Source organism: Pundamilia nyererei, unplaced genomic scaffold, assembly GCF_000239375.1.
Source record: "Pundamilia nyererei isolate P.nyererei 1_Seehausen unplaced genomic scaffold, PunNye1.0 scaffold00109, whole genome shotgun sequence".
Lineage (NCBI taxonomy): Eukaryota > Metazoa > Chordata > Actinopteri > Cichliformes > Cichlidae > Pundamilia > Pundamilia nyererei.
This window is the reverse complement of record NW_005187510.1, coordinates 2184822-2197050: the sequence shown is the minus strand read 5'-3', so window position 1 is coordinate 2197050 and position 12229 is coordinate 2184822. Positions and strand designations below refer to the sequence as shown.

The window sequence follows — 12229 nt, the reverse complement described above, 5'->3', positions numbered from 1 at the left end:
AATCTCAATGTATTTCCTCAATATTTTTAATTTTATTTAGTTAGTAAAGGTTTAGCTTTATGTTTGGTAAGAATGGGAACAGGCTGACCCACAAAACACTGTTAGTAATTAAGAAAAAGGTTAATTTTAAATTCATTCATGAATTTATATTTTGAACCTTTTATAGTACTAATTTCTGAACAAAGCCTCAAAGACTGATGAAGAATCACAACCTGACCAGGTAAAAATGAACATGCGCTGATGTTCCACTGCCAGATTTCTGGACACTGAAGTTTCACTTTCAATAGAGGCCGTTTATGGCTTGAAGAAAAAGGAAATTGGTAATTTGGCTGTAATATGCTTTTATTTTAATATCAAAATGAGCCAATCTATATATTTGCATCTAGATGGGCTACGGTTGCTGCATGTCAGAGGCAAAGGTACGGACATCCTCATCTGGGACTTAATTTCAGTACGCCTGTCAGAAGTTTGGCCTAGGATTTAAGTTCCACTGTTTTTATATGAAACACTCAGCCAACACCTATAAAGGTCCTCTCTATTTCTCTCCGGCCATATTTCACGTTCGTAAAGGTTAAGTTACGAAAGTGAAACATGAAGAGGAGAAGGACATATTTGATTGACGAGCTATTGTTAATAGTATAATCTAGAGTATGTAAGACCAAAGGTGTGGTCCAAAACACTAATATGCCTAATGATGAGGGGATATTTAATATGGTTTCATTACTCAAACAGTAAATAAAAGTAAGTCAAGTTCTGAATTATATTGCCTTCCTCTAAATACTAAATACAATATTAGTCTAAGGTGTAGTGCCACTTTTATGCTTTACTTTTCTTAATCAAACTCTCCAGTCAATGCACAATATATTGGTGGGTGGCCTGCTTTCTGTTCACAGGCAAAAAAAATTTCTTTGACTTCCAAGAAATTACACTGTCTAATGAAAACCTCAATCCACAAGCTCCGGCAATCAGTCGTTAAAGCAAGTAAGTTTCCTTCCCTTATTCTAACATATAAACATCTTTCTCCATATTGCATAGTATCTCGAAAAGGACTGCTTTACCGTACTGCTGTTTAATGTGGCCCTAAAGCTAGTTTTGGCCTAATTGCATTTGCATTTTGGTTGCATTTGTGGTTCGATTTCATGCCTTCAGACAACCTCGCGTTACAGAGGCTGCTAAGACAAGGCTTCACCAGTTACATCCACCTGTGTGAACGGATGAGCCGTTCAAATTGTCAGGCATGTGCGTCTCCTCTGAGTAAGTCGCAATAAATCATTCGCTGTGGGAAAATGGGAGGTGGTATTGTATGTCTGGCTAGGGAGCCGAGGGTGGAAGGAGATTTTGGGGAGTGAAGGTGGAGTGTATGAGGGATGCTGGGTAGGTTAAACTCGATAGGATCTTACTGGAGCACATGTTGAGTTCGGGGCTGCGCATGCCGTAGTATCCGGCCGGACAGTCGTGAAGACACTCCCCATACTGCCTCATCCTCTCCCTCCGCAGAAACAGGAACAGTTTGGGCTGGCAGTTCACACAGCCGTTATCCCTGGAGCACACCGAGCAGCCTTTACAGATGGGGTACGCACCATAGCTAGCTGCAGGAAGGACAAACAGGGGGGGTGGGGGGAAGAAAGAGGGTGACATAGGAGCAAGAGTTGATTAGAATCCGCAAGAATCTGTCACTTTTTTTCGATCAAAGATTTTGTTCACACAAAACACACAGATTTATATTTCCTAAAAACTTTCTGAAATCAGCATTTGTGATCGATCCTTTATTGAACAGTGAATTTACCATCATCAATCAATGATCATCAGACACAAAAAATAATTTTTATTTTCAGTGCGTGTGTGTGTGTGTGAGGTCAGTGCTTCTGTTAGCTCGACTACCGCTGGAAGATGTAACTTCCACGGTGGTTCGGATGGCTGTTTATTCTGAACCAGCAACAAAGAAGCAGGATTCCTTCAGATCCTTGTATCATTACTCATCTGCGGATGACCGTAAGTTCACCCTGTGACAGGGACGGGGTGAACAAGAGGCAACACACTCAACTGTGGGAGGGCTGACCGTTAGAATAATACCTAAGTACAAGAGTAAAAACCCAAACAACCATAATAGATATATCAGCAGGATATCCTTCAATTCATAGTAAATATGTCCAATTCAACAATTTGTCATTCATGCAAACTCTAGTTCGCCTCTCAGCGTTCGAATGCTGATTGGTTATGAATGTGAATATTGCATTAATTCTGGTCAGAGCTGGCCTCCTAAACGATTGTGTTGAGACAGCCGATGAAAGCCCCCAGAACCACAGCGGCTCTAGCCTCAGCTCGAGTTGCCTGTGGAAGACAAAGGAGCCAGTAAAAAGACAGTCCTTTCTACAATAAGTGACTTTCAATCTAAACTCCTTAGCATCCCGTTTACAGGAAAATATCCTCGGGCCATTCCAAACGAGAGACACTTCAGATGTTCTTCAAGCCAAGTCTTGAATATCACAGGCAGGGACTGGGTAACAGCGGTGCTTATACTGTGCGACCTACCACAACGCTTAATAAAACACTGTGTAGCAAGCTGGACAGCCTGAGAGACAGAGCAGAGCATGCCTGCATTACTGGCCATAGATCCACATATTAGATTTCTCTGAAGGGATTCAACCAGAAAAAGTGAGAGCTAAGTGGGCCCATTGCAAGCATCAGTTTGTAATCATGTAAAAAATAAGTCAGCGCATGTCGGAGGCTGCCTTGGTCTCATCTTTTTTTCATTTGTTTTGTTGGAGCGCTGGGAGACAGTCTTTAGAGAGGTATGCTGGCTCTGCCAAACTGTGCTCATATTCCTGAAGCCAGAGTGGATGGAAGTAAGATTAAGTGCTAATCAGAATGTGTCTCTGATGGTCTTTAGGGATGAGGTTTACAGCGACACTCCATCGATCACAGCAGCGCCGTGATGTGCGCTCCAACTCCATTCATCACACAGACTGGGGATGGTTCATCTCCAGTCAGCACTTGCTCAGTAAGACATGAATGAAAACCCCAAATTAATACTAGCGTTGGCTCTTCCAATTCTCAGATGGAAAATCGTGTCTTATATTCAACTGTCAATCCAACGTTTTAGTTGTGCCAATGCAGCTCCAAGACGGCATCCTCAAAGTCATCTGGCGGATACAGGTGCGCCTTACCTAGCATCTAGTACAACTGGACAAATGTCAAGTGCTTTCCTTACCTTACAGAAAGTGCTATAATAACGTGCAGGAACTTAAAGCCGACTTCTATTTCCCGTCAGGTAACGCTATCGCTATCACGAGAATCACTCCCCCGAATATATCTCATATTTCATTCTGTCAATCCTTCCATTCTGTAAGACTAAACTGCATCATTAGACCCAACCTCAATACTCAACCATATATTCCTGTAGAATACACAATCTGGGTGCATTTACAGCAAACTGACATTCGCATTAAACCAGTCACATGTACTCCCGTCTGCCCTTGCTAAATCTGAGCATAGCACTGACAGAAAAGGAAAGCCAACTTGGCAAAGGTAAACCTGTCAGGCTGGAAAAAGTTTTTTTCTGCAGCGCGTTTCAAGCGGGCTCAAACCTCTTAACACTATGCTAACAAAACTATCCTAACAAGAATGAAAGAAAAACACTATCCGGGCCTGTGGTCATCCCAGACCATTGGCAGGTCAATCAACAGAGAAATTATAGTTATTGAAAGGCCTTTTGATGAGCCTGGCTCAAAGTTCCCGCTCATTCTTTGCTCTCCGTTGTTTCTGCTTGTTGCTAATCTCACGGTGACGGCAAGTGAGGACAGCGCAGTATATGCTGTTTGAATGAAGCATTTCCCGTGTCCTGGAATTACCATATGACTATGGGGAAAGTAGGGAAGGAAAGGCTGAAGGCAGTGGAGAGAAACTCTTTTGGTCCAGATCTTGGGGAGATTAGCTTGTGTGTGTGCGTCTGTGGAAAGGTTTGGAGGTTTAGGCCACAGGTATGTCAGGAAAGAGGCCACAATTCACAGTGTCTGGAGCTACGCTGTCCAACTCACGTCCCACACTACCGGCATAATGTCTAGTGCACTTTACATCAATCTGCCGACTGCCAGCAGGTTTCAGCCATTCTTAAGAAAAACATCCAAATGTACTTAGAGCAGAAGAAAAGATACTGAAAAGTAAATTAACAGACATCTCCATATATTACAGCAGTTTAATTTAATTTGGGAGGACCGTATAGTTAGTTTGCTAGAGAATATGTTCCAAATTGTAAATGTGGTCCCTTTTTCTTTTGGCATATTATGTCTTTCCTATTTTCAGACACCAGGTCTACTTAAACCCAGTCTATCTTAATGCTAAGTGTGTTCAGACACATGTTCCATGTTCTTCTTCTGTTCTTCACGCCCATGCTCTTCTTCTGTCAGTCACTTTGAAATTAAACTGACCCACAGATGTAGAACAAATGGACCGAGTGGTCAACATCTCATTATGGATACCAGGTTTAACGTATACGGTATGTATTTTGAGACTTCGGGAGAGGACTGCACATCATTAAAAGCACCACTCCTTTCACATGATAAAGTGATGTCGTTTACGATTTCAACCACAAAGTGCTTATTACGTGAAACAAAACAAATTCGCAGTTCCCACTTCTGACAGCTGAGTAAAGATCCCCCTGGGCTTCAAGTACTCTATTTACAAAAGCCCAAATCCATACGAACATTGCTGAAAAAGCCTCCACAAGGACATTTTAATACAAAAACTTAATAAGTGCCTCAATGTGTCATGTCTACAAGGCAGAGCGCTGTGCAAAGTTGCTGTTCTCATACAGGAACCACATGAAGGACCCCTCACATATCGTCTACCTCAGCCTTCACAAATGTACTGTGACAGCTAAACCCTGGTAAGTCCCGAGGGAGGAAAATACCTTGAAATCATTTGCATTTATAAAGAGAATTTACATAATGGGTACATTTTTAAAAGAAAATGCTGGCAGTTTGGAGAAGATTACGTCTGTGTGCAAGTATAAAGCAGAAGCCAGTTAGCTTAGCAAGATCTAACTTTCCTCATTACAAAAACTGTCCAAAGTTTAAACACAGTACATGGCAAGTTAATTTATAAATAATTTATAAATTTCTGGACAGATTATTGATATGGCTAGATTATGATTATGCTGTTTCCCTATGCCCCAATATTTATACTAAATTAAGTTAAAGACCTGCTAATTATAGCTACATATGTAGCTTACAATATGAGCGCAAGACTGGCCCAAACCTTATTTAACCTTTGTCAGAAAGTGTACTTTCCAGTGTGCCACTAAGCAGTGTCCTTTCAGCTAATTTACAGAGGATTTTCTTTTTCTTCATGCTTCATGCTTCTATCCAACTAACTATCCAAAAACCCAACTGCACCTGGCATCTTGTGGGCTGTCTTCTCTAGAGTGAGATGGCAGCCAGTTTGGAAATACTCTCATGTTATAAAAATATAATAATCACCAAAATTAAAATTGATCATGTTACAGTGAAATATGCCATGCAGTTCCAACACCTGTTTTATTTTAGATCAATAGCAGTTAGCTTAAAGGTTTCTGAGAGTGACAAAGGCAGGGTGTTATTCTGGAATCCCCTTGAATTGCATTACTTAGACATCAACCTTCTCCACATGAGGAATGACCAACTTGATGCCCCAACACAAAAATACAGTGCTGTGAAAATGTATTGAATGGTTGGTTACAATTACAGTGGAGATGACAGGTCTTGTAACGCAAGTTTACATGTTTGGCTAGCATTAGCGCTGTCAATATGCTCTAAAATCTGCCAAATCTATCTTTTAAATCTCATGTCAAAGTAGAAGAAGCCACAAGATCAAGATTACCCTTCATTAAGATCCCATACAGGAAGTTTGGCCATAAAAGTAAATACATAGGAGTAGAAGCAGTAACAGCTAACTAGCGCAACTGACTTTCTTGACTTCATCCATCAGTTATGCATCTACTATAGGATGCCACTCACATATTCGACTGGGAAAGTACCCAGTCAAGAGTCATAGCTATGCTAATCAAGTGGTCAAGGCTGCAAGAGAACGTGTTTTATAAACCTGCTATTAAGTATGTATGCTGTTCATCTTAAGTTTGTCGAACAACAGTTAGAGTCACAGCATAAGAATGACAGCGTGTTTGGAGCGCGGCAGCTTTCGTTTTGCAGCCTGGGAAATTTAACTGCATGCAGCTCAAGAGTAATTAGGGCTGCTTTAAGATCAAGTTGAAAAAAAAAAAACACAAACTCCATTGCAGGTAGATTTTTATGAGTCCAAAGCCAGCGTGACAGATTATGCTCATGGCTGCCAAAACCATCAGCATACGCCATGAGGTTCCACCCACGGTCAGCTAACTTCCTGCCTTGCACTCACCTACCTACTGTTACCCATGAATACATTCATATTGAAAGATTCCAACTTTCTGCACTCCAAACCCCTAACAAGGCAAACTGCATATAATTTTTGTGTTTCTTCAAGAGCGGTGAACTTCACAAAAAGAACAAAAGACATGTTTTAGTAGGCTTCAGTGATTTAGGTCTTTTTTTTAGATTGACTTTGTTAACAAATCTTAGGTCATTACTGATGAAGACTGATTCTCTGTAACCATTTTCAGGCCCTTAAAGATATACATTTTATTTTCATTTCCTTTAATTTTCATAGGATCCTTGTATTTATGTTTTTTGGGATGTCATTTTCAGATGCAAGGATTTTTTTTTGTTGTCTGTGGCCAACAACATTTAGAACAAAGCAGTAACATGATTCTGTTTCATGCCTCGGCTCCTCAGTTCAAGTCACAGTGTCATTCACTCAGCAAAAAGTAACAGACCATAGTTTACCTTGACACCTGTCATTTTAACCAAGCACTAAATAAAAAACCAGAGAGTGGGCTAGCAAAAAGCGTGTCCCGGTTAACTGCTGAGGTGATGCAGAAATGCTGCAGACTTGTATCGGTATCATAACACGGTGGTGAATTCCGAACTCAGCAAAACTGAAGACTGGTGCTTATATTAAAACACAACTCTTTCTATTCTCATAGTTCTGCTTCATTTCTCCAAGGGCCCCTGGTATGTAAATCTAATAATGCAGACTGTGAATGCAGCTATCCAGCACACTGTCCATTATTTGGAAAAGGCACTTTACAGTGCAGGACACATATATACATACGGGGAATCTTGACATCATCCAGTAACACGGCAAAAATATATCAGCCGCTTCATCTATATTATCCATAAATGTCACATGGTCAAGAGGCAGTGATGGAAAACCTCAGCTTTTGGAGTAGCAGCAGGTCACAAAGACTTGCACTCTCATGTGGAAAGCGCCACATTCACCAACAGAATTATACGCTTTCCTCGTGGCACTGGGACTATTATTGTTTATTGTCTACCTCACTTGTTCCCCTTAAATGCTGGTATAAGCTTACTGCTGTTCCACTTAAGGGGAAAAAAGAGAAAGCATGGGACAAGGAAAGGGCATATACAGGACAGCGCAGCAGCCTCCAGCTGACTGGCGGCGAATCGTACCAGAAGGAGCAAAGCAGCCACTTTCTGGATCTCTTCAAACCACCAAACTATCGAGGATTACGCTCCATAGCTGTAGCAGTGTCAGCCCTCGCACCCGCAGTTCACAAGCGGTTGTAACATCTCAACATTGTTCGAGCATGGAAAATGACATCAAACGACCTGCTTTTCGGGCCCGTGACTTTGTCATGAATTTGGAAGTCGCACTTAGCTAAAAAATTGCGGAGTAAAAGCAGAAGGGGTAAAAGAGGGGGGTACTTTGGGCCTGTGTGCTGAAGGCGCATTTCTGTTCCAATTTAGCAGAAAATATATTGGACTTGCCTCTGACTCTGTTCCAGCTGGAAACAGTCAGGTTTTAGGATCTATGCCTTTTTCCCCCCGGTTTACTTTAACAGATCATACTGTAAGCACATGTTTATAATTTGGGACAGTCCTGCTGCTTATAATGATTTTGCAGCATGAGACTGAGCAAACACATTTTGCTGTCAGACATATTAGCCCCAGCCAAAGTGTTCTTGTGACACAGATCCACCGTGCGACGCAGGCAGCTCGGGGATTTGAACCCTCACTTAAAAGCGTGGTTGTTAATGTAATGGCGAATGGGTAAAACAGGCAGCTATGGTTCAAACAGGCAAGTGGAAAAATGGCAACCTGAAGGCAACACTTTTTAGTGCGTAATAAAACAAAAAGTCAAACTAATTTAATTTGGTGTGACTCAACAGGTCGGGCCACAGTGCCATGCAGGTGAGAAAAATAGATTTGACTCACTGGATAACCACAGATGCAAATGAATGGAAGGAATAGTTTGACATTTTAACAATTTTTTGAAGTGTTTTTTTTCTGTTTGTGTTTTTTCTGAGAGTTAAATAACAAGATTGATACTGGTAGGGTTAATGTGTACATGAGAACTAACATGTTAGAGTCTCTGGTGGTTTCCCTATTTACTGCGCTCAGCCAAGACATACATACGTTTCAAACTTCCCATAAAAAGACAATTTATTTGCTGTACACGCATAGATTCAACATGATTACACAAGATAAAACACATTAAATAGCCTAGTGAGCTTTCAAGGGAATGTTGGTTGTTTTGCAGCTTTAAAATTCAATGTGGCCTAGCTCTATGTCTCTATGTCTCTGTCACGTCAGAGTAAAAACAGGACAACAACCTCTTTGTGACTAGGAAAACTTGGTGGTTGATTTTTTTTCTGCTGTTTGCAACCGAATGAGAGTATGAACAACAGGTCACCCAGAGATTGAGCAGTCAACATCCTCAAACATCATTTAACGACAAGGGATTTACTCAGGTTGCCTGGTGGGAGGCAACCTGTCTACAAACCATTGCGGCTCAACACAGACTAATTGCAACCACTCTTAGACTAGCATCTAATTTATAAATGCAGATAGACAGAAACATGCTGTAATCAGTCTGAGTGAGTCTGCGTCAATGAGTTTAACTCCCCTGCAACACAACCCTTTGCAAAAGGAAGCTCAACACCTGCTGTTGTTCTGGTTATATTCCTACCGGTATATAAAAGCAAGGCTGCCAAGAATCTATGACTCCATCTACTACTGTTTTATCACCATTATTATGCACCAAAGTCACTGTGAACACAGTCTTCAAAGCAACATTTTTAATGCAACAAGGTTCCAAGTTCATTCAAAGTGTGATTTGAATGTCCTTCCTGATTTTGCAGCTGGTCAAATAGAGATACATTGAGAGTGCTTCCAAGATTATCTGGAAACACTCTGCACCTTTAGCCCATCTGTCCAGTCGAACTCTCAACCTTGCACTCCTTTCAAGTCTGTATGAAGACCCCAAGTTAGTTCACTTCCTAATATCTTTAAGACTTAAGTCCCTTATTCGGGTCAGACACAACATCTGGATTCCTTGATGTGAAAGAGACCTTGTAATTCCTGTTTGGAAATTCGTAATAAAAGATGAATCACTAACCTGCCTCTCGCAGTGTTTTCACACTTTCAACCACAGTGATGGACACTTACACCCTTCAGCCAGTGGAAAGCTGCTCAAAAGCTGGTCATATATGAGAGGGGGAAAAAACAGAATGACCTTGATGTGGTGGTCAACTAACGGCATCGCCTCTTCATTGTGGGTTGCGGTCCCATAAATGTTTTACAATTTTGCCTTGCCATGAAAACAGCAGAATATCTGTTTTCAGTCCGTGTCAGCATTATTTAAACAATGCAGTGAAACAATGCAAACCTCTAATCATGTTAAACTTTTGTTCCAGTGGAGTAAGAAAACAAAAAAAGTCAATTCTAAAAGAGTTGTGACACTTTAAAAAGCATTTGTTAGGAACGCTGCATTTATGGGCCTATTTTATTTTTGGTATATTCTATAGATTTACAGCACAGCTTTAATTAAAGTGGTTTAGAAAAAAATGAACCAAAAACAACAGTGTTAATTGTAGCACTTTGACACTATTAAATGCACAAAATATTCCCTATTTAATGCACATGAAATCTGTTCTCTTTCTTGCCATTGTTTCAGTAAAAATGGAAAAAAAAAAAAAAATCAACCTGTCTGCTGCCTGTGATGGGTCATCATCTGTTTTTCATTCTCTTGGTGGTTAATACTTGTTTTATACATTTACACTAGGACTGGCCAGTGCAGGTGCAAAAGGATCTTGTCATATTTAATCACTGGGGCACTGCAGGAGTTAATTGATGAGTCACGAAGATGGACTTTATCACCCCCTAAACAGGCACCATGAGATGAACATGTGGTTTGCATTTCTTGCTGGCTCCATTGCTTCTTCTTGTCTATCTTTTTTCAAAATTTCAACAAAAGGTGATGATGTTCTTGTGAAACACCAGAGTTATTTCAACCCATTTTCAGTAACTCACACCAGACTAACGATGGTGCCGAGTGAAATCGACAGGTTCGGAGCACATTAACAAACAAGCAGTTGGATATTGGAGATTTTATCAATAGCAAACATGTTGTTTAAACCAGTGAGGTGATGGAATGTGGACATTTTTATGCTTTTCTTTTAAAAGGACTGGCCTGGATGAATTATGGACCTCTACGTAAATTTGTGCCAACACATTGACCTTTAGTTGCAAAACTACATGGAGTATAATAAATCGTTTTATGGTTTTTTTATTCGTGAGACTCCAGAGGTGATGCATAGCACATTTGGAAAGGATTAGATTAATTGTCCAGGATGTGGTTGCAAAATACAGTTTAAAAAAAAAAATCTGCATCATTCAAACACGGCAAGGTATGTAGTAAGCTAATTGCAGATGATGGTCCATTTTCAGCCCTTGTACCAGATAATTCTCAGATGTGTTTTTTGCTTTTTGCGAAGCTACTTAACAATGACAAATTATTCGAGCATAAAAAAAACGCACCTAAATCAAGCGAGTGTGTCGATACATAACAGACAACTTAGCCAGGCGACAGTTTTAATAGTGTCCTTAAGGACTTTGTTACTAGCAGCTTGTCACAAAAACATATAATTTTCGTCCCACTTCTAAAGTAAAATCCAGAAATAAAACAGTATTTTTGATTCCCAAAGAGATTATAGCTGAAAATCTGGCATATCTCAGCATGGTGTGCAGAGATGCACTGGGCCCTTGAGTTGATCCATGTACTGTCCACTGAAGCCTCATCAGAAATGGTGTCAGTGGAAGTGTGGCTGTCAAGAAGCCATTATTAAAGAAGGCAAACAGAGAGGAAAAATCTGATTTTTATTTATTTTTTTGCCAAATTACAAAAGAACTGGACTGATAATCAGTGGAAACAGGTTTTTTGTAGTGATGATGTAGTGTTTTGATCAAATCATTGTATCAAATCACATCTATGGAGGACATCGGGAGAGAGGTACAACAGTGAGTGTCTACAGCCATCTGTCATGGTTTTGGGCTGCAGTTAAGCCAGTGATGTTTATCAAAATTGTTGGAATTATACATGCAGAAAAGTACAGTCGAACTTTGATCCACTATGCAAAAATCATCTGACAAGTGTCTGATTGGCAGCAAATCCCAAACACACTGCCAATGCAACACAAGCATACATGGATGGTAAAACATACAATGGTACACTATCAGTCATTGACTGGCCTCCCCAGAGCCCAGACCTAAACGTTAGTGAAGCAGTGAGAGATCCAAGAGCCAACATCCAAAGAAGAGCTTTGAATGTCTTTCAAGATCCCTGGGGAGTTATTCCTGAAGACTGCTTAAAGAAGTTCTAAGAAAGCTTGCCTAAGAGAGTTCAGGCTGTGCTGAAGAATAAAGATGGTCATACCATTGACTTTCAGGCTTGTTAGAACTGTACAAACTTTGTTTTTGTTTTACATTTCAGTGAATCACAGCACCCATTCCCCATTTTCCTAACAAAATATAAAGAAATGAGGAGAAGCTGATAACTGATAACCTAGTGAACATCTAGGCAGTCTGATATCAGGAGTGTCAGTACATTAACAGTTTTTGACACTGACTGAAAGAGCATAAACTACTTATGAAGTATAAGACATGCAAAATAAGAAGTAATTCCCAAAAGAAAGAAACCCATTTGGAATTTGTATAGTTCAGTATTTACACTCCCTCAAATTCACTCAAGCTGTGGGAAAAATGTGTTCTCAGAACAGAAGGAAGAAATGGCTGAGGGGAAAAAGCTGGGTGGAGGGAAAGGTGGAGTGGCTGTGATTAGGCCACATGTTGGTAATTTA

At 40.4% G+C, this 12229-nt stretch overlaps 1 protein-coding gene across 2 annotated transcripts in view; it reads right to left on the bottom strand.

The window, feature by feature from the left end:
• Nucleotides 1-12229, bottom strand: part of rspo2 (R-spondin 2) — a 59064-nt gene that overhangs the window by 31019 nt on the left and 15816 nt on the right. For both annotated transcript variants that reach the window (XM_005741326.1, XM_005741325.1), the window contains exon 3: nt 1401-1589. In XM_005741326.1, coding sequence (XP_005741383.1) covers nt 1401-1589 — 189 coding nt within the window. The remainder of the gene's footprint in view (nt 1-1400; nt 1590-12229) is intronic.